This window comes from Emydura macquarii, unplaced genomic scaffold (genome assembly GCF_026122565.2).
Source record: "Emydura macquarii macquarii isolate MOO-44397 ecotype Brisbane River unplaced genomic scaffold, CSIRO-AGI_Emac_v2 contig_1559, whole genome shotgun sequence".
Taxonomy (NCBI): Eukaryota; Metazoa; Chordata; order Testudines; family Chelidae; genus Emydura; species Emydura macquarii.
In genome coordinates, this window is record NW_027131696.1 from 45,691 (window position 1) to 67,117 (window position 21,427).

Consider the following 21,427-nt stretch of genomic DNA (forward strand, 5'->3'; position numbering starts at 1 on the left):
GTAATCCAAAATGCCTGCACGTAGTGGATGGGAGAAATTTTGGAGGCTGTAAAGCTGAAAGAGACCTAGAGGTGGACAACCAATTAGCTATGACTAAGGGCGCAAGTCTGTTGTGGAGATCACGGATTCTGTGACTTTCCCTGACTCCCACAGCTGAAGAGGCTGACCTCTGGGCCGCCCGAGCGGTTGGCTCTGGGGCCGGCCATCCCAGCCACTGCTTGAGCGGCTCTGGGGATAGCCGCACTGGCTTCTTCAGCAGCGGCCAGTGCGGCTGGTCCCCAGGACTGACCAAGCAGCAATCCCGAGGACAGCTCTGCAGGCTGTAAGAGTGGTCCCCGGGGGCCTTGAAGCAGTGGGCGGCCAGGGGTAGTCAGCCCTCACTGCTGGAGCAGGAGCCAGTTATGGGCCCCTGGGATCCTACAGAGCAGCAGTGCCCCTGCTGGCAGCTAAGATTTAGTCTGGTAGGCTTTTTTAGTAAAAGTCATGGACAAGGCAGAGGCCGTGAATTTTTATCTATTGCCTGTGACCTGTCCGTGACTTTTACTAAAAAAAACCTGTGACTAAATCTTAGCCTTAGCTTCAGCTGCTGTGTGACATGTATGTCTTGGCCCTTTTTGCAACCACAAAGGCTTCATTTTGAGGGAGAGATCCCTTTTCTGAGTGGCTGTGGTGCCTCTAAATGTGGAGCATCACGTTCAGTTCTAAGCACAACATTGCCATGCTGACCTACTGGAGGGTGGTAAAGACCGCAAACGTGGTCATGGGGGTGGGGGGGGGGGGTGGGAAGAGGCAGAGATTGATATGGGGAATGAGCCAAGATATCTTAAAAGTAGCTGTAAATCTTAAAATATTTGAGTGGTGAAAACATCAGAGAAGGAGAGGAATTATTTACTGTGGTGCAGTAGCATAACTTGAGCTACTAAGGTAAAAATAAGAGGGTGAATTTAGGCTTAATATCAGGAAGAAGTTCCTGATAGTGAGAGAAGACGACTCTGGAATAGTCTCCCAAGTGGGCATGATGGAAGCTCAGTCACATGTAGCACTTTGCTCAAGACACTAATTTTAAAGCGCTAGAAAATGTATGTGGGGAATCTGCATGGACAGATGGACTGGATGATACCCACTCCATGCCTCTGGCCTTCTTATGGCATGTCCCCATGCACATTCATTGTAGACACTTGAGGCCAGACCCTCAAAGGAATTCAAAGTGCCTAACTCCCGAAAATCTTTGAGGATCTGGGCCCTGGCTGATAGTGGAGTGTTAAATTATACTGATGCCGAGCCTAGAGGTCTCAGGTAAGTCAGGGCTCCATTGTGCTAGATGAGTGCACAAACATAATAAATGACAGTCTCTTCCCCAAAGACCCTTCAGTAAAAGGTAAACAAAGGTATTGCGATGGGGAGAAGGGAAGCCTGGTAACAAATAGGATGATTTAGCACTCACGAGCTGTAAGTACAGTGCTTTGCCAACATGTTGTATAACAAAAGAACACTCCAAATCAAAATGCATACTGCCCTTAAACTGACTGAATACACTGCAGCATTATTGCATTAATAAGCACTACTCAAAAAAACAAAAGGATGAATTCTAGTCTGAAAAGTGAGGAGAAAACTTCCAAAAGTGCCCAAGTCACTCTTGAAAATGAGATTTAAATTCATAAATCACCCAAGCCCTCTCAAATTTTATCCTTAATTTATTATTCTTTGTTTTTTAAAATGGCCTTTAAATGGATCTGTATGTTGTCTTGTGTAGTACTTAAACTTAACAATATAGGATATTCATGATGTGTCATGGGTGTGTGGTTTTTTTTTTTTTTTTTTTTTTTTTAATTTTAAAGTACTGTCTTTATCGCAGCTCTTATCTCTTCATTTAGGTGACTCAACTTTGAAAAGAAGTTCTAAATCACTGCTTGAGTTCAACACTACAAAGCCCTGTTCGCAGCATGGCACTGAACATGTAGTACAAAGCAACATTAACTTCCTTTGTGGGAAAACTCTGGTTAGTCTGTCACTTTTTTCAGTCTCTTATGTCCTCTGTATAAGTATCTTCCAGTGACCTGAACAAGAGCTCTGTGTAAGCTTGAAAGCTTGTCACTCTCACCAACAGAAGTTGGTCCAATAAAAGATACTACCTCTCCCACCTTGTCTCTCTAACTTGCAGTTGGTCAGTATAAGCTGTGATTTTTTTTTTCTAACTTGCTTTTTGGGGAAATCTAAAATTATACCTCAGTTTGCAACACTACAGATGTGATTACAGCAATTCTTTGAGGCTCCCATTACAATCCATTCTCCCCCTGAAAGTGTATTGATCATGGGACTTTCAAGCCATGCATGACTTGAATTAAATGAACCGCTATCTTGACTCATGTTTGTAAGTGTTTTTGTTAGGTCTACTCAAAGATTTTTTTTTCCTGCTTCTTCAATACTTTCAAATAGATTGCAGTATGGTATCTTAAAAATTATGTAATAAAAGGGTTAATTCCTAAATGAGCTGTGTACAGTGCACCTGAAAGCTCTTGTTTGTTCAAGTGTCAGCTTGAGTAAGCTGTGGACTTAAAATAGAGGTAATAGAACAGTATCAAATAATGTGAGCAGCTTCTGTTCTTACCAGCTAATATATGGCTTTCAAAACAGTGTTTAAGTTTGTAAAGTCCTTGTATCTTAATACCGTGTCTTCTGATAACTGCTAGAAATCAGGTTAAATATTGCATTGGTCAGAAAACCTCTGACTAATCCCTGTTTGAGACAGATTCATGTAAATGTTAAAACGTTAGTATGAATGCAAAATTCCAGTTTAGAAGGTTTTAGTTTCTCATATTTGGTGTATGTTTCTAGACTCTCACCTCCAAGACTCTTACTAGCTGAAGTGATCAGAGCTTGGAGTTGTGTAAATACTTAAACCTAGGACCCAGATACTTTAGGAAGTGATGCTGTTGGCAACAATGTTGTTTCTCACCTTTTTGGAAAGCATGTAAAGTTCTAAGTTACCCTGAAGTGCCAGTACAGCAAAGCTTTTTAAAAGCTTCACACTCTGCGTGTGGCAAATTGAAGAGAGAGGGTGCTGATAGAGACTGAGATTTCATTTTGCTCTTTCTACACTGCAGTTTCCCAGGCTTGGTATTCACTTACCTCGGCGATTCGGCGGCAGTCGACGGGAGTTACACAGAGTACGCAAAGAACTTGTGTAACTCCCGTCGACTAATGAACTTCATTTCTGCGCGCCGTCTTCGCTGCGCTGACGGGAACCGTGTTCCCGTCAACGCAGCGCTACGCCACTTGTGGAGGTGGTTTTAGTATGTCGACTTCTCGATCAACTGAGCAGGTCTTCACTGACCACTCAGTTGATCCAGATAAGTCGATCTGACGGCGTCAGTGTAGACATATCCTCAGTGTCAAGGAAATCTTCTAAAAACTGTTATCGGCCAACTGTAACAGGTCAGTGTGGACAGGGAGTAACTTTACTAGAGCTAGTTAGAGACTAGTTCACGTGATCAGGTCACCGCCAAATCTTTGCCGTCTTTAACAAAACTATCTCCTGTTGATATTGGCTGGCACAACTTTTTTAAAAACAGCTTCTTGGCAAGGATGTGTGTATGTATTGGAGTGTGGTGGCAGGGAGGCTAATGTAGACAGGGCATAGAGATCCTTTTCCAGGGGAAGAATGGGAAAGAGGTGGTAATGGGAAGCTTGCTCTGCCATCAATAAATTGATTTGGTTTCCATGGCTGTCCAGTCCTGTCCATGTCAGGCACTCCTTAAAGTACTAGACTGACTTAACAATAAGCTATGGTTATTTCACTACTAAACTGATTTGTGTGATTTGGGCATGAAAAGCTTGAATCCGAGCCAGGCCTATCAAAACTAGTTTTTCCTTTACGGGAGAGATTCCCTGTTGGTATATGGTTGGAGATGAGATTAATTCCTCTGGCCTTAATTGGTAATAGGCTTGTGGGATAAATGGCAGACTAATACCAACCTGTGGATGCTAAGGTAGGGAGACGTACATTAAAAATACATGGTCTTGCGATGCATTACCATTACCATTAAAAATAAATCATGAAGACCAGAGACCTGCTTTTCACAATTGCTGAGCACCTGCTGTCCCTACTGATTTCAGCTGAAGCTGTGGGTTGTTCAACCTTTCTGAAAATAAAGTCTGCAGTTTTGGCCTTCAAAATGCAGCACAAATTGTGCATATTGGAAATGGGGTGTATGAAGGGACAACTAGGACTTACTTGTTTCTTGTCTTCTCTGTCTCTGCTTCCTAAGAGCTTTCTTTAGTGATGACTAACCTTACCATTCATTTACTAAGCCATGTTATTGTTTGTAAGTACTATCCATGTCGTTCTTATTGTCGAGAAATAATTTGGATGGCTGCCTCCTTTTTTTAAAAAAATCACTTCTATTTTTGTTGGTACTGACTTCTTGAACTCTTTAATTTTAGATTTCTTTGAAATTTTATAGATACAAACTGAAAGCTAACTCTTGATTCTGTGATTTCTTTTTTCAATAGGGAACCCCAGAACTTGTTACTGCAACTCAGTGTGTGCATTACTTTGAATGGAGGACTTTCATTGCTTGCAAGAAAGACACATTTAAAGCCAAGAAAGAGGTAATAGATCATGCATGCATAAAGTGACTTAACCCATTCTTTACCGTTTAGTTAGAAGGAACAGTATAGTAGGTAAAATAGTATTCTTGGGTTTTTTTACTGCATGCAGTCAGTTAGAACACATTATTCTGTCTTAATATATAACATAACTTTGACACAAATAACAATTTAAACTTTAAAATCCGCCTTTTAAAAATTATGAATATCCTGTTAGAACAAATTCTTTGTTAATAGTTTAAGTAGTTACTTAAAATTCTCATCTTTGTTAACACTTCAGTTCTTGTGCCCGTGACTCTCTTTGTTTTCGACACCTCTGCACAACAAAACTAGAGTGAAGGGTTTTTGCTTTTTGGTTGCTTGTGCAGTAGCCAACATTGTCACCGTTTTGCCTTCTGTGGGGAGCCCAGTGTTTAACGGCGTTATTTGACTTCTGAGCAAAGCTTTCTACTACTAGATTTTGTAAAAAATCAGTTGTCTTTGGAAAAAATATTTCATGTCCTATGATGTCTCTAACTAGCGTGGTGTGGTCTGCACATGGAATTAACTAAATGTTTAACTGTCTAGGTACCATGCTATGTTTTTGATGATTTGAAGAAACATGACTTGAATCCACTGATCAAGATTTCAGGAAGCTACTTGGTGGATGACTCAGATGACGATTCCTTGTATATCAACATCTGTAGAGACATAGGTCTGAACCTCTGTGAACAGTATATGTGTCTAAATTATGTGAATTATGGCAGCACTTACTAATGCCTCTAGGAAAAGCTATCTAGTTTTTTCCTGTTTAAACTCCAAAAGTAGGGTTTTAGCTCTATATTGTTTTCAAGTCATCTTTGATTTGAAATGTGACTTGAAGGCAGCCTTCCCTAGAGCAATCTTCCAGAACTGTTGAGTTGTTCGAAGAACGTCATCCTTTTGGATGGCAAAGGGGCTGTCTTAAAATAATATAATCCAGTCTGTGGCTCCTCAGTGGAGACTGCCAACAAGTGTATCAGTTGTGGTTGGTCTCTTGTTGTTGTCATCTGTCCAATGGGAACTGGACAGAAACCACCAATTCATGTCTCTTAAGCCATTAGAGTGATCGCTAGCGACCATAGCTCAATGTGGGCTCCAGTTCAACCAAGCACTTGTGTATACTTAACTTTAAGCACAAGTAATCCCATTGAAATAATGTGCCTAAATTATAAATACTTAAGTGCTTGATTGATTTGATGCTTATTTTGGTCAATTGTGGGGAGAATGGAGACAACATAAGGAGTTGTGAACAACTTTCTCTGTCTTACAGGCTGAATTTCATACCTAGTAGATTACCTTAATAACAAATTAGGTTTTTTTTCTACACTGCATCGCTGTTGCATTTTTAACCATGTATATTCACTGGGGTTTGTTTTTAGTAAGACACATATATAGACTTAGATTTAATTTGTTCTATGGGCAATAACTTTTTGTTTCAAATTCTGTTGGCCTGAAACTTAGTGTTGGAAGTTGCATCTTTATTTAATATCAACAGCACATCAAAACAAGATGGTCCACAGGTTTATATAAAATATTGACAGCCGAAAAGCTCAGAACTTGCATTTGTTTTAATAGTGTGTTTATCACCACGGTATTGGAGGGGTTCCTATAGAACATTCAGTTGAGATGGATGTCTGTAAACTGTCAAATTCACTATTTCTTTTTGGATTTTATTCTAGACAGTACAATTGTCCCTGCTGTATAAGGTGAATACCCACAACTGGGTATTATACAAATACTAGGAAGAACCTGAAAAACCTAGAATAACTCCTCTCCAAAAGTCCATATAACTGGACATGTATAATAGATGTTTTCAAATCTTTGTAAACTTAGGGTGCTTCTTTTTTAAATGTAATCCTTGAGGGCTGTATTATCCCAGCTCTTTTCCATGAGTATGCAAAAATCTTTGTGCATGGAAGTTTATATTTGTTATAGTTATGACTAAGATAGTTTAATCAATTTTGCATGGTAGCCTTCACTGAACTACAGCTAGTGTTCTAATCCGACTTGCTGTGAAGTAACCTATAAAATGGAATAGGTAAATACACTGTTCAAAATTCCGTAATTGGATTTTTTTTTCCGCCTCTAGTATACTGTTGTTTGATGGAAGGAAAAAGCTGTTATGAGAACTTGAAGTTTCTAGCTTCAGATTTTTTTTGTTTTAAGAAGACCTCTTTTCATCTAGAAATAGTGGAAGCGTGCATTTTATATCTTTCATGGCTTCAGGTGCTTCAGCAATCTTTTTGCTAATTTTAGTGTGCCAAAAAATAAAACCATTTCTGAGCTCAAACTGCACTTTTGAAAACTTTTAGTCCAAGGCTTTTAAAACGCCCATCAAACTTATGAGCTGCAGAGGGGTTAGAATGAAAACTGCTTCAGCCTAATGTAACTAAATTGTACCTAATCTAGATGATACTTTTTCTTAGCATCGTAACACAAACTTCATTTGGGTCATATATCTAGTGTTTTCTTCATAGGAAGCTCAAGTAGCGAAACCAGAGGTTGCCCTGTGGGTAGTGCGGCTTGCTTGTTAAGTGGAGGCCATGCCTTTGATGTTGGCCGTCCTCAAGAACAGCTGAAACTGCGTGACAAAGACAGGTACTTCAAACTTCATAACTTTTGGTGGTACTTTTCAGTGTCTGAAAAATCTTGTGTATATATTTATAAGGGCTCACATTTTTGTTTTTCTGGACAAAACATTGTTCATTGTTTGGCTGATATATACATGTGCATTTCATGGTAATGGGTATTGTTTATATACTTCAACATATTTTAAATACCAAAAGGGATTAAAATTGGAAGGTGGCTTTTTTGTGGCCAGGCTTGAGAAGACCAGGTTTTTAATCTCTCCTGTTATTACCGTCATAATGTAAAGTTTCTAAGCCTTCTTTTTTGACCCCCTTAGACTCCTTTTACATATGAAAAGCTCTGGAGGATAAGGCAACAACCTATTCTTTTTTAAGAATAAGTGGAAATTATTGGTGTCACTATTTGGGGGGCCAGGATGGTCTACTGCCCCAAGCAAAGGACTGAGTTCTAATTCCAGCTGCTCCAGTGATCTGTTGCATGCCCCTGGGGAAAATGATTTGGCCTCTGTCTTTTACCCATCTGTTTAAAAACAAAACTTTATCTCACAAGGAAGTTATAAGGATTAGAGTTGAATGCTGTCCTTATGCATTTGCGTTAGCTGCCTGTTGGCTTCTGAGTATAATTGAAAGTGTTGGCTGCGACCCTAAATTGTCAAGTATCTGCCACTCTGAGACCCTTAGTCGTCTTATATGGCACTGCCACAGTTGAATCAGTAGAGGCTCTAAGCTTCTTTGGTATACAATAGAGAGAGGTGCCAGGAGGATGTTCCCTAAGAGGTTCCCCTCAACTTTGGAATTAGTTGGTTTGGTTTGAAATGGCCCCAGTGTGGGGAAGGGGAGGTCAGATGAGTGTGTAAATGATTTGGTTGGATTGGATTTTTGTGGCAACAGAGGGGATGACATTTTGTTTTTGAGCACTAGCTTCTTTTATGGCCCCTTTGGCTTATTCTTAACTCCTGCTGCCTGTGGGGAGCACTTCTTACCCGTCCATTCTTATAGCATTAGCTCCTTGATTTGTACCCTGCCAAATGTGTGTTGCTAGTGGGAGAGCAGAGCAAACCAGGTCACTGTGAGTGAGACCAGGGGATGGGACCCAAATAGTCTGGAAACCAGTTAAAATAAGTCAGGTGGGGTTATTGATTGATTGGCCTTAATGACTAGTTTGAATAAATTCATTTTGGCTTTGCTGCACAGGATGACAATACAAAATATTGTTGCCAAAAATACTAATTCTCTGTCTAAGAGGCCCATGTTAACAATGTCTGCCTGTACTAGTTCTCCTGTTAATTGGAAAGTTCCTGCCACAAGATTGATATACAGGAAACAAAACCGTGGTTTCATCTTCCTAATTGTAAGCTTGTGCTTGTTACAAGTAATATATTCACATATCTTAAAGAACGAGCAAGTACCTTTTTAAAGATGACCTGCAAAAGATTTAAAAAACAAAAACAAGGGCCTGGGAACAAACTTAAACCAAGGGCCTGGGAGCAGGGCTGTTGAATTTTTAACAAAGCCTTCCTCCAAATGATCTAATTAATGTCAGTGATGTGTTAGATACACACAATACAGAGTTTTAAACGGACTAAAATCCCTTCCCCTCTTCTGCTCATCTTTCACTCTCCAGGCTCTTGTGATTTCACCATTTCTCTAGTTGTTAGTGTACTCCATGCTAGGGAGGATCTACATTTCTAACGTAAATATTTATTATACACAAACTACATTACAAAATTATTATGGTGGCAATGTCAGGAACTCAAAAGTTAGGAAGTGGCAGAATTAAGGTTGGTTGGTTGTGCAACCTTAATTCAGTCGTCTTAGGATGTGATCATGCTATTAAAGACTGTATCATATCTTTTTCCATGGGACCCTTACCTCATTCAGTGTATAGGCTGGATCTGCTCAGGGTCTGAATCAGGGTTGTGCAAAAAATCTGGCATCTGTAGGATCCCTGCCTCCTTTGTTTCAGAGGTTGGACTGTGTGTAGTGAATGAGGCAGGGAATTGCAAGAAGATGGTTAAGGCAGTGGAATGCGGCCCTGGAAAACTGGATTCTATCCCTGCCTTGCCACAGAGATCCTATGTGATGCTAGGCAAGTCACTTAACCCAAACTTTTTGCAGGTGGTCACTCCATAGTGTGGTTTACACTTTCTGGGTGCCCAGCTGGAGACCTGGGGGTCTGATTTGCAGAAGTGCTGAGTACTCACACCTGCAACTAAAGTCATTGGAGCAATGTTTTGAACACAGTGCTATATAACGCTACGTACTCTGAAAAGTCAGGTCCTGGGTGCCCAATTTGAGACTCCTGAAATTAGTGGACACTCTTTTAATCTTAATCTCTCTATGCCTCGACTTAAATTGGGTATTGTAGTCCCTCACCTCCCAGGGGCTTTGTGAAGATAATTTATTCGCGAAACACTCGTTTGGTAGTGATGAGCACCTAGAAAAACCCATGAGGAAATTAATAACTTTGTATTTAGAGTATAATTTGAACAGTGACCAGTAAATAAGATGGCCTGGGACCACGCATCAAACAAGGAGAAAAAAATTGAATATCTCCTCACTGAATGAAGAAGGGGCTCTGTGGAAAAAATAGTATGTGAAAATGTAATTAAAGCATGTATCATAATGCCTAACCGGAAGGGGGTAAATGAATTAACATTGGGCCAGCACTAGGAGGGAGATGAGACCCACTCTTCCAGTGGTTTTCTCAGAGGTTTGCTGACAGCAGAAGAATGGTGAGACCTGGGAATGTTGGGTTCCATTCCAGGCTCTGGAGGGAGATGACCTCTAGTGAGCACAGACCCCTTCTGTCTCTGCTGTGTCTTCCCCACCCCCAGCTTCTCCTTCCAGTTCTAGTGTTCCCTATCCAGATCTCAGCCTTCCTTCCCCCAACTCCTTGCCCAATCTGCCTTCCCTCTGCACTGCTTCCCAGTCTCCCTCTGTCCCTGGACTTTTTGTCCAGTCTGTTTTGCACATTTCCGCTTGTCTTGCTCCTTGCCCTATCTCCTCCCCTGTGCTCTGCTCTGGCTCTTGTCCTTTCTGTATTTGAGTTGGGCACCTTCCTCCCCTGTGCTGCATGGGCAGTAGCAGGGTCACTGAGACCACGTGATCATTTTCTGTTCTCACTTCTGGTGCCTGGCCTGTCCTCTGGCCCACAGCAGTCAGGAGTAGTAATTGCAGGAAAGTTCCCTTAAACTCTGGATTGGTGCATGCTCAGAGGATGGAATCTTTGGAGAATTCGGCCGTGAGGCTCTAACAATTCTCTATCGAATATCTCCAAATAGCCTTTTCAGGGGCTTATAATTGGGCCAAAATTGGGTGGATTTTCACAGGAACAGCAAAAGGCACATTCCTTCTGACACACTGGCAACCTCTCGCCAAACTTCAAGTTCATGCCCCAAAGCCTGGGTGTACTAGAATTTCTCAGCAAAACAGCTGTAAGAATTTTTTTTTGTCTTGCATGTTCAATGTATTGTTCCCTCACCTTGATCTTTGAAATGACTGAACTGTTTTGGATACAACTTTCCAAAAGTAATCGGCCTGAGGCAGGCACCCAACATGGAAACTTTTAGACTGAATTGTTAAAATTTGGCAAAGGTACAAGCAACTGAAAATGGGGTCTACATTAGGAAATGTCAGGCTTCTTGAATAAGTGGTGCTACCAGCTCTGCTTGTAGTAGTTGTGGAAAATAATGCTTAAGATTCCTATTGTGACAAAAAAGGCGGACACCCTCTCTCTTCTCCCGCCCCCCCGTAAGTCACCTTTTTAAAGATATAATTTAATATTTTTAAAATGCCTCTCCCAGGGCCTTTGGGCAAATGGCAAGTATCCCCCCCTCTTTGATATTTGATAGCTAGCTCTCCTGTGTAGTACTTTATTTATAGTTGTAATTTTTTTCTGCCTTTCCATTTGTTTGTTTTTGGTTTTGTTAGGCTAGTTCTGAGTTATGAGAAAACATACAGTGATGAAGAAGAGAAGCCAAATTTCTGTCTTGGCCATAATCCAGCAGTGACTATTACTTTTGTGTGCCCATCAAAGAGGAGAGGAGAGGTAATTACACTGTTTTAGACTGTATTAAAGATCATTTTCAGTTAACCTCTTTGCTTTGGCCTCCCTTTTACTGAGAGCAGAAACTTAGTATGTGCTTTCCTGTTGGGGTTATGAAGCTTATTCATGTTTTTTGTGAAGTGTTTGAGATCCTCAGATGCAAAGTATTAATACTCACTCCAGTTTCTTTTTAAATTAAGAACTTTTTCAGAGATAAAACAAGAACTCTGTCTTACTGACTAAATAGGAATACAAATTAGAGAGAAGGTGGGTGAGTTCCCACCTCTGTAGCTTAAAAGCTTGTCTCTCACCGACAAAAGCTGGTCCAATAAAAGTTGATTACCTCACCTGCCTTATTTCTCTAATATTGTGGAACTAACATGGCTACAACACCATGGCAAACAACCATAGGAATACAAATGTGTTGAGACTATCTCTTAAACTCCTCTTGCTTTGGGTGATGCCTGCTCTCTTCTGAATTTCAAATTATGTTGAGATCATTAGAATGAGTATCACCCTCTAGAGCAGTGAGTCGTTCCTAAACCTGAAGGTCAGCTTGCTAATAAGTGCTGTTGTCCAACTTTATTTGTCACATGCTTATTATAATCTCTGTCCTGTGTAATTGGGTTCCATTTACATCTCTGACCATTTGTTTTGCATCTACTCTTGCATCCATACCCTTAGTCAGCAAAAAGGGTCACGTGCTTTCTTTAAACTACCTCTTATCACAGTCGTCCTTGTGTGTTAGATGTCCCATATGGCATAATTTAATGTTATGCAAGAATTGAACGCTTAACATATCTAGCAACATCCATCTGTTCCAGATGACATAATACCATGTGATCTTGGCAGCAAGACACACTTTTAAAACCAGGCTGAAATGAACATTGCCCACACTTTCTCTGCATATCCTGTCAGGTTTGCGTGGAGGTTGGTAGAAAGGAAACTTTTTGTTTTTGATTGGCTTTGTTCTAGCCTATTGTCCCTTTCCTGATCAAGATATCTATCTACTCTTGAAAACTGATTGAGTAGTCAGGATGAAGTGTAAAGATTTTCTTTTTTCCCAGCCATTCATTTAAAATACTGTTGTGTTTACATACCTGCCATGATAGAGGCAGATGTACTAATTCCACCTTTGCCCTCCCAATCTTCCCATGCTGTGCCAGTGGGTATGTGTACTTGAACATTAATTGGGAAGCAAAAATATTAAAAGCAGATTTATAAATTAAAATAGTTCTCACAAGTTTCCACTTAAAGCACATTCAAAATCAAAGTGGCCTGTTTTCATGGCCACATTTTTCTTCTTGGTTGTTAAGTCATTCTAAAGATGTATTGAATTTCTACTCTTGAACTTCATCTTCTTCAGGAAATACTAATATTCTGATGCAATAAATAAGTTTTTTTTTCCCAGAAGTGTTAACCAGAGGGTAGGTTGGGGGAGGGAGGCAAGAAGCGAGAACTTTACAGTAAAAACTATTTACCAAAATGCATTTTTTGGCGGGGAAGGTGCATGAGAACAATGTGGTGGTGAGGAGGGGGGCAAGAGGGTGAATCCTGTGTAATTGTGTCTTACTCAGTCAAGTCTCCATTTTGTTCATTTGAACTCTTGTCCCCTCTTAACAAGTCAAGTGTAGTCTGAGCATGTGATTTGCAATAACAATCCTGCACCCTAATTCTGACTCAGATCCAATCTCATGTTGAACAAGTTGTACCTAGTCTATTAGTTGGAATTGCTTTACCAGTCTTTCAAGGGTGTTTATGATTAGTGCTTTGAATAAGAAACCTGTTACAATGAAGTGTTAAAACTGTAGAAAGTCTCTTGCCAATGTTTAGCAGCATTAAGTCAACTCTTAACAGTGATGGTTTATTATCTTATTCTTGTAAATTTGCTGTACCATTGATAACCTTTCAGGAGTTTAGTCTTGTGTGGTACCTTTGTTTCTCTCTCTCACTCTCTCACTCTCTCTCTCTCACTCACTCACTCACTCACTCACTCCCCCCCCCCCCCCCCCCGACCAACATTTTGGAATTAAGGTAGGCACTGAGAACAATCTTTAGGCCTCTAAATATGGATCTAGTTGCTATCCTAAGCACCTAGATTAAAAAATGTTGGTCACTTTTTTTGTGTAGAATGAAGATAACACACTCAAATTTTATACAGATTAAATACACAAATCAAGATAACAAACTTTTGTGTAATACGCAGGAGCCTTTATTCTTTAATGTTTTTTTTTTTTTTTTTTTTTTTTTTTAAAACCTCCCATTTAAATTTCCAAAAGCATGGTCTCACTTTGCTGGAAAGTTGATTTTCACCTAAATGGGCTGGGGTGGGGATGATAGTATGTCTACCTTCCATCTGAGTTCTTGTATGAAATGAAAAATCTCTTTTAAAAACAACCCCCTATTTGGTCTGACTTACAACTTTAATCATGTTCACTTCCACATCAGCGCACAGGCCCCAAACTCACTGCCAAACTCAACTGCCGGTATGAAATTGAATGGGTCACTGAATATGCCTGTCACAGGGATTACCTGGAAAGTAGAAACTGTAGTCTGACCAGTGAACAGCATGATATCTCCATTGATTTGACACCACTCACTCATCTACCAGGTAAATTCCATATTTTTCTTTAACAGAGAGGGGAGTAAATTCCAGAGACCAGAACTGGAGCTTGGGGATAGTGTCTTGTGTAGAGCGTTTGGGACTGAAATACACCGACACACATGCTTCTAGTCTTCTATTCCAGTACCTGTTTAGGGTTGTTACTTTTCTTGGAATCCTTCCTTGAAAGAAAAAGGCTGCCACCTTAATCATTTTCTTTTCCTGTTTCCTTAGGCTATGTTACACCGTACATGGCTAAAGATGAAAAAGAAGAGTATTACTACTACTTAAATATTTGTGGAAAAACTGCTGCAGGCGGCTGCACGGATGACGCTGGATATGTTTCATCTTGCCAAGTAAAGCTTCAGGGCAACCAGCATAAAGTGGCTGGAAAATTTAAGAACCAAATCCTCAGGTTTGTAAAGAATTTCCTCAAGGCATCTGAGCCACCTTTAGCCTTCAGATCGGTAACTGAAAGATAGAAGGGGTAAACATCTGATAGAAACTCTCTGGAACTTGTCTATAGAAACTGTTTGTAAAATGTACAGACTACAGTAGAAGGATGAATAATAACTGAAGCGATCTCTAACAAATCCGTTTGCGTTTTGTGTGTTAAAAATCATGGTGATGCTTTGGCAGAGCTGTGCTTGCAAACCTCATGGCAGCTTGCAGCACCAAGGGAGCTAAGGTGGGCCTTCAAGAGGTGGGAGTACTAAAAAGTACTTCCCTCCTGTTCTTCAGGTTTCAATGTCTAGACTTTGACTGCTGCTCCTGAGTTGCCTCACTGAGTTTTGCTGGCAGCATGACATCAGAATTCTGTTGGAGCCAGGCTATATAGAGTAATTAACCTGCTAGGGTTTCTTATTATATTGCATGCTTTTGCTTAGTTGAATGTATCTTGGACATCTGTGATATATGACTTGTATTGTTTAGAATTGCAAACCTATGCAATGAAGCAAGATCTCTACATTGGTGTATTCCATACTGAGGCATCTCTAATCCCGTCTGGACACTAGTAGAGTACTTGCAAAACAGCACTCTTTAAATGATGGATATACAGGGGGTGCCTCTTAACCCTGTTCAGAATATATCCTCAAGCTTCCAGTCTTTTCTGGGCAATATATGGGGCACTCTGAGGAATGACCCCCCCCCCCCCTCTCCCATTCAAGAACAGAAATGCAGAGAAACTCTTCCATGAAAATATTTTCATGCCAGCTAGATTAAAAAGTGAAACTGTTCTTCCAGTAAATGGAGCATTGGACATAAGGGAGATCTTAAATGAAAACAGTGGTTTTCTTAGAGGCAGGAGAATTTTTAATTTCTAGTAGAAACATCAGAGTAAAACATTCAGATTTTGTTCAGAAATGATATAACTTGAAATGAAATCCCATGCTATGTAGATTGATGGAAAGAAAAGGTAGGGCCTGAGTCTCCACTGATCTGTGCTTCATGTAGTCATTTATACCTGTGCAAACTGCATATGGAATACTACAAATCAGAAAGGTATAAATAAACAAGGTGCAAAGCAGTGGAGAATTTGGCCATAGTGTAAAGCTTAATTGTGAGGGTGCACACAACAGAATTTCTCAATTATGGTTAACAAATCCCAGGGGAAAAAGCAATTAGAATATTCTCTTTTCTATGGAAAACTCTGTTACTATGCTGAGTAACAATTTCTGCCCCTAGAAGGAATGAAGCATTTATCAGTTGCATGAATTGGGCATCCATTAGGTGGGACAAGTAACATGGTCATGGTTGGTGGTAATGTTTTTTTTTTTTTTTTTTCAATAGAGTAATCTAAGACATGGTTTTTATTTTGTCAGGTACTCTGATGGGGACCTCACTCTAACATACCCAGATGGAGATGTTTGCAGCTCTGGATTTCAACGAATGACTGTCATAAATTTTGAATGCAATGAGACTGCAGGTGAGCATATGGGTTACAATTACTTTGCAGTGCTTTTGCAGCCTCTGTGTATGCTTTTGCTATTGAGCTACTGGAACGACTCCCTTGTGGCCAAGAACAAGTAGTTACAAGCCAATGTGATTATATCTAATTTCATATCTGTTGGTTAGGAGCAATTCTCTAGTTTAAGTAATCTGGCATGATAGACTACCTTCTGTTGAGAATAATTGTGCTGTCATTCTTGACTGCTATGGCAGATTCTAAAGGAATTTTCAACCAGCTAGAGAGTACTTATTAGTTTTAAAGCACTCACTTTTTTAAAGTTCAGCCACCAAAGAGTCTGTTTGTTTCTTCTCTGTTTGTCATGGTCTGTAGTTAATACTGTGGCTGATGCTGCAGTATGTCACACTGCCCTGGCGTTACAGCTTTGTAAGGTTTCTTCTGTGACATAGATGTGAAAGGCATAAACTCCTATTACCAAACTTCCCCTGAACCCTCTGCACTTGAAATGGAAGAAGAAAATTACATCTGTGGCAATACGTTTTCCTGGCTTTCTAACCCTGTAAGGTAACGAAGGAAAAGGAGCCCCAGTGTTCACTGGAGAGGTGGACTGCACATATTTCTTCACCTGGGATACAAAATATGCATGTGTTCAAGAGAAGGAAGATCTCCTTTGCAGAATTGCTGATAAGAAGAAACGATATGATTTGTCACCTCTGATTCGCAGTTCAGGTAGAGCAGCAGAAACAAACTACTGTCTTTCTACTAACAGTGTTACTTTTAATTTACCTTGAAACCATGTCCTTTTTTTCTTAGTTGCCACTTCTCTGTTGTGAGCCTTTTTTGTTTCATTTTAGTTTTTTTCATGGATTCTTAGATACACTCAAAAGAGAAGTTTAATGTTAGTGTTCAATTTCTTTTTTATAAAAAAACCCCCTCTAATAAAAAAGAACAATGTCTTCTAAAGGTGCAGCCTCTATCACGATCCACTCAATATGTCACTTCCTTTGCCGCTGTAGTTTTTAACAGCTCTTCATATTTTGGATGTGTTGGAATATTAGGCAGTTAGAAAAGACTGTTTGTTTTATCTAAAATAAAATCTCTCGTCCCCAGAGTCTGCACAGAATTGGGAAGCTGTGGACAGCAGTCCTGTGGAAGCAGACAAGAAACACTTTTTCATCAATGTCTGTCATAAAGTACTACAGAAAGGAGCAGCTGTTGTCTGCTCAGATGATGCAGCTGTTTGCTTTGTCGGTGAGTGCACAATTATGAAACAAATGTTTGGAATATTGCTTATGAAGACAGACAACATTTCACTGAAACTGGTTTTGTAATTCAGAGGGGCACAAGGGACGGGTCATGGGGGTGAGGGAGAGAATGGGGATAAAGTGGTGCCTTCACCTTCCACCCAAAAAGGACCTAAGCAAAACAGCATAAACATAATTTGATTTCCAGTTAGAGAAATTTGTTTTTGACTAATATTGTACATTTCCCTTTGTTCTCCGGCCTCTTGACAATGCTTTAAGGTGTAAAACAGCAAAGTTGTCATAAATTAATCACGCAAAACAGAAATTTCTCTGCTGTTTTTGCTCTGTCTCTCTGACCATGTAATGTTTTGGTACTGGATTCAGCTTTTTTTTTTTTTTTTTGTTCAGGGAAATCACAAAATAATTACTTAAAGTAAGCTTGCTTTTCTCTCTCCCTCCCCCCATCCCACCCCCAGATAAAAATAACAAGTCTAAAAATCTAGGAACATTCATGTCTTCTCCAAAAAAAGTTGGAGAGAGTATTCAACTTACATATTTGAATGGAGACAGCTGTGGGAATGACAAGAAAATCAAAACTATCATAACCCTTGTGTGCAAGCCAGGTAAGAATGTTGACACCTATTTGTTTTCTAAGCTTTTTATAATGAAAGGTAAAACTGGAAATGGTTTAATCTTTCTGGAGTTCTAGAAAGAGAGAAGCTGTCCAATGTGAACAGTGACTTCTACATATATAAATAAAAATATGTGAAGCAAAAGGATGGTCCAGGGATCAGGATGCTAGCCTGGGAATTGGGAGAACTGGGGTCAAGTCCTCCATGGACTTAGCCTCTTTGTGCCTGGGTTCCTTATCTTTAAAACAGGGATAAGAGCAATTCCTCATCCCACCCCTGAGAGTTAAGGATGGATACATTAAAGATTGTGAGGTACTCAGATCTGTAGTAATGGGGGCCCATAAAAGTACAATAGAATACAATATGTGCAACTTTAAGATAGTGGAGGGCCACAAAAACCTTTGCTAAAATTCCAGATTTCATTAAAAGTTGCAACTTTCTGGTGATTTGCTAGATCTAGTGACAAAACTGCCAAAGTGGCAGCACTGGATGGAGGACAGACGTGAGGAGGTGAAAGTTGCAGGGAAGGGGAAGGAATTGGGTTAACTGGGGGAGTAGGGAGGATGCCAAGGGAGTTTGGGGTTAAGTAGGGAGGAGGGCATGGGAGAGAGTGAGGGGATGTTTGGGGAAGGAAGATGGCAGGGCAGACTGGGACTGAGGGCAGAAGGATGTTGGGGCTAGCGGCGTGGGGGAGATTGGGACAGGGCAGTGCAGATATTAGGTGTCAGGGTGGCTCTGTAATTGGTGCTTAGGGAGCTGTGGTCAGCTGGAGAGCAGGCACTAGAGGGTGCTTGAACAGCAGGCAAGTGGGCTCTGTGCGGGTTGGCAATAGGATCCCCATTTACTCAGAAGGACCTGAATGGCTCTTGTGGTGGGGAGGCAGCACTGGGCCGCTCCTGGCAGCTGGCCTTGGAGAGCTTGGCTGTGGGGCATTTCTCCAAGGTGGGCTGTGCAGCCCTTGACCCTCCCTGCTCTGGTTTTCTGTACTTAGAGGGGCAGATCCTGGTGTGAGGGGGCTCAGGCTGGCTGGAAGGGGCCTTGTGTGCGTCAAAGAAGAGATGGTGGCTAAGCTGGGTTTGGCTAAGGGGGGAGGATCTTCCTGGCCCCAGGAGTTCCCCAAGTCCGAAGCAAAAGGGTTGCAGAGTGTGTCCCCCATTCCCTGCAGTGGTGGAACCCTTTTATACACACAGCTGTGACTCTTGCAGTTCTGTTTCTAGGGGAATGTGTAGTATCACCTCCACGTATCCTAGATCTAGAAAAGGAGAAACAGGATTACTTCTTAAAACAAAGTATCTGGTGGGAGGATTTTTAATTCAGAATTTCTTGAAGAGGTGTTCCAAATCACGGGGGTATACGATCTTCCCCCCTGCTTCCCCCCCCCCCCCCAAAAAAAAAAAAAAAAAAAGTGTCCTTTTTAATTTACAAGCTTCCCTTTTCCCGTTGAAAAAGGAATTGATAGCTCAGTCATCTGAAAGCTTTGTCTATTTCAGGCCATGTGCTGCCAAGTTTGGCAGAAATAGCTGGAAAAAAATGACAATCCATGTGGCTATTCAGTTCTACACTGTTCCTCTTTTTTTATGCCAGGTGACCTAGAAAGTGCTCCTGTCTTTAACTCAGAGAGTGACCAGTGTTTGTATGTGTTTGAGTGGTATACAGCTGCTGCCTGTGTCCTATCTAAAACTGAAGGAGACAACTGCAGAGTCTCTGATACTCAGGCAGGTATGTACCCAACATCCATGGAGGTTGGATTTGAGGTTTTTGTTAGTGGGGGGAAAAAACTCAAACTAGGTGGACTTTCATGTTTCCCATTCTATTCTGCATATCATGTTTTCAAAATAGATAAAATCATTATCGTAGGTTTGTATAATCACTCCTCATCTAGAAAACGGCATGTGGACATGTCATGCACCAAACAGCCTAGCTATACTTCACTTGCATTTGCAATCATACACCTAACTGTCAGGCGTCTGACTTTGGAAATGAAACCCTATTCATTCTTGAAGATAGTAAAACGTACTTGACAGTTGTGCAGAAGAAATAACACAAGCTCTTAACAGGGTATTCAGATCTTAGATGAAAAGAGCTGTAAAATGTGCTGCCACAAGAAGAAATGAGCACCTGCTTTGGTCAAATGACCCCTGTATTTATCTGCCTTGTTTAGTTGTCTTGACTATAGGCCAAGATCTTTCAGAAAAATGATAAAAGGGAAAAAACTGAAAACAAATCTGAATGTACTGAAGTTTTTTCATTCGCTTCTCATTTAGGGTTTTCTTTTGACTTGTCACCTTTAACCAAGAAAAGTGGCAGCTATTTCGTTAACACAACCAATTATGACTTCTACATAAATATTTGTGGCAATGTGCCAGATGAACTTTGTCAGCTAAAATCAGCAGCAGCATGTCAGGTAGCAAAAAGGCAAGTATCTTCAGTCTCCATGTCATCTGTAATACTTGGTCAGTTGTTGTACGTAGTGCATTAGGGACCGATCTCTAGATAACAAGTAACTAGCTTGCTGAAGTTAATTATGAAGTCCTGCAATTCTTTCAAACTTACTGGTAAAGGAGCTCTAAGCAATATGTAAAAATGTCTCACTTCACAGCTCCCACTTGCTGGAAAAAACCCTTGGAGACTTTAAATGAAAATGAAGTATACATCTCATACGTGTGCGTGCCCAATTATGCTGCTAGACCTCAGGTTCAATTTGCAGGGCTGAAAGTTGGATAAAATCCTCCCCTCTATTTGTAAATGGAGAGAAGTTGTTCTGGAAGCCATTAAGATACAATAAACCTGAACCCCCCCATGTTACACTTAATCACTTCCAAAGAAGAGCTCCACTTTGCTCTCTCTACACTAATGCTAGCATTTACTGCGTGTGGGTGCACACCCTAGCTTTTAATTGGGGTCTTATGATTTCAGTTAACACTTGATTTAAATAAATTCTTGTCAAGCTGTGGTTTGTTTGGTTTTTTTGCCTTTTTAGTAAGAAACAGGCCTGGAGTCTAGGAGAACCCAGTTCAAAACTTTCCTATTATGATGGAATGATTCAGTTGACATACAAAAATGGTTCAACCTACAACAATGAGAAGAAAACACAGCGCTCTACCCTTATAACTTTCCTGTGTGATCGTGAGGCTGGAATAGGTCAGCCTGAATACCAGGTAAGAACTTCCAAATGATCAAGAGGGGGCAGGAAGAGGGAATCCCAGATTTCAAGGATCTCTGATTCTTCTTCGAATGGTTGCTCATGTCTATTTCCAGTAGGTGTATGCGCACTGAGTGCAGTCACTGGAAGGTTTTTTCCCCTAGTGGTGTCAGCTGCATTGTGTCTGTGAAACCTGTGTAAAACAAAGGAGAATCAAACCCTCAGCATCTGCAGTGAGGATTCAGATAAAAGGCATTTCGAATAATTACTGCAGAGCATCTGCCTCTTGTTACAGTCATAACCTTGAGAGCCGCAAAGTTTGTCCGGCGTGCTGTGCAAGGCAGGATGTTTGGCCTGATCTGGCTAACTATCCGCTTGAATAACTGCATTGTACTTCTGTGCCAAACAGCTGTGGTTATTGGAGCAAGGCCCATACCTTTATATTCTTTTGTAGTTTCATTTGGATAAAAATACAGTTTGCTGTCATGCAGCAGAGGAGGCTGCATCTCAGTGACTGGGGAAGCTATGTACAGGAGTAACTTGTTAAAGTGCTGTGGAATCCTGTGGCATGAAAAATGCTAAATGAACAAAGAGATTAAGTTTTGGTGATACTTGAACTGGGGAAAAATACTC

The 21,427-nt window shown here is 40.7% G+C and overlaps 1 protein-coding gene across 1 annotated transcript in view; it reads left to right on the top strand.

The window, feature by feature from the left end:
* IGF2R (insulin like growth factor 2 receptor) overlaps positions 1-21,427 on the top strand; it is an 88,595-nt gene that overhangs the window by 21,455 nt on the left and 45,713 nt on the right. The window contains exons 3-16 of the mRNA XM_067555188.1: positions 1,875-1,999; positions 4,513-4,611; positions 5,176-5,302; positions 7,107-7,227; positions 11,151-11,268; positions 13,714-13,876; positions 14,102-14,282; positions 15,691-15,794; positions 16,341-16,505; positions 16,887-17,027; positions 17,497-17,643; positions 19,237-19,371; positions 19,917-20,067; positions 20,633-20,810. Coding sequence (XP_067411289.1) covers positions 1,875-1,999; positions 4,513-4,611; positions 5,176-5,302; positions 7,107-7,227; positions 11,151-11,268; positions 13,714-13,876; positions 14,102-14,282; positions 15,691-15,794; positions 16,341-16,505; positions 16,887-17,027; positions 17,497-17,643; positions 19,237-19,371; positions 19,917-20,067; positions 20,633-20,810 — 1,955 coding nt within the window. The remainder of the gene's footprint in view (positions 1-1,874; positions 2,000-4,512; positions 4,612-5,175; positions 5,303-7,106; positions 7,228-11,150; positions 11,269-13,713; positions 13,877-14,101; positions 14,283-15,690; positions 15,795-16,340; positions 16,506-16,886; positions 17,028-17,496; positions 17,644-19,236; positions 19,372-19,916; positions 20,068-20,632; positions 20,811-21,427) is intronic.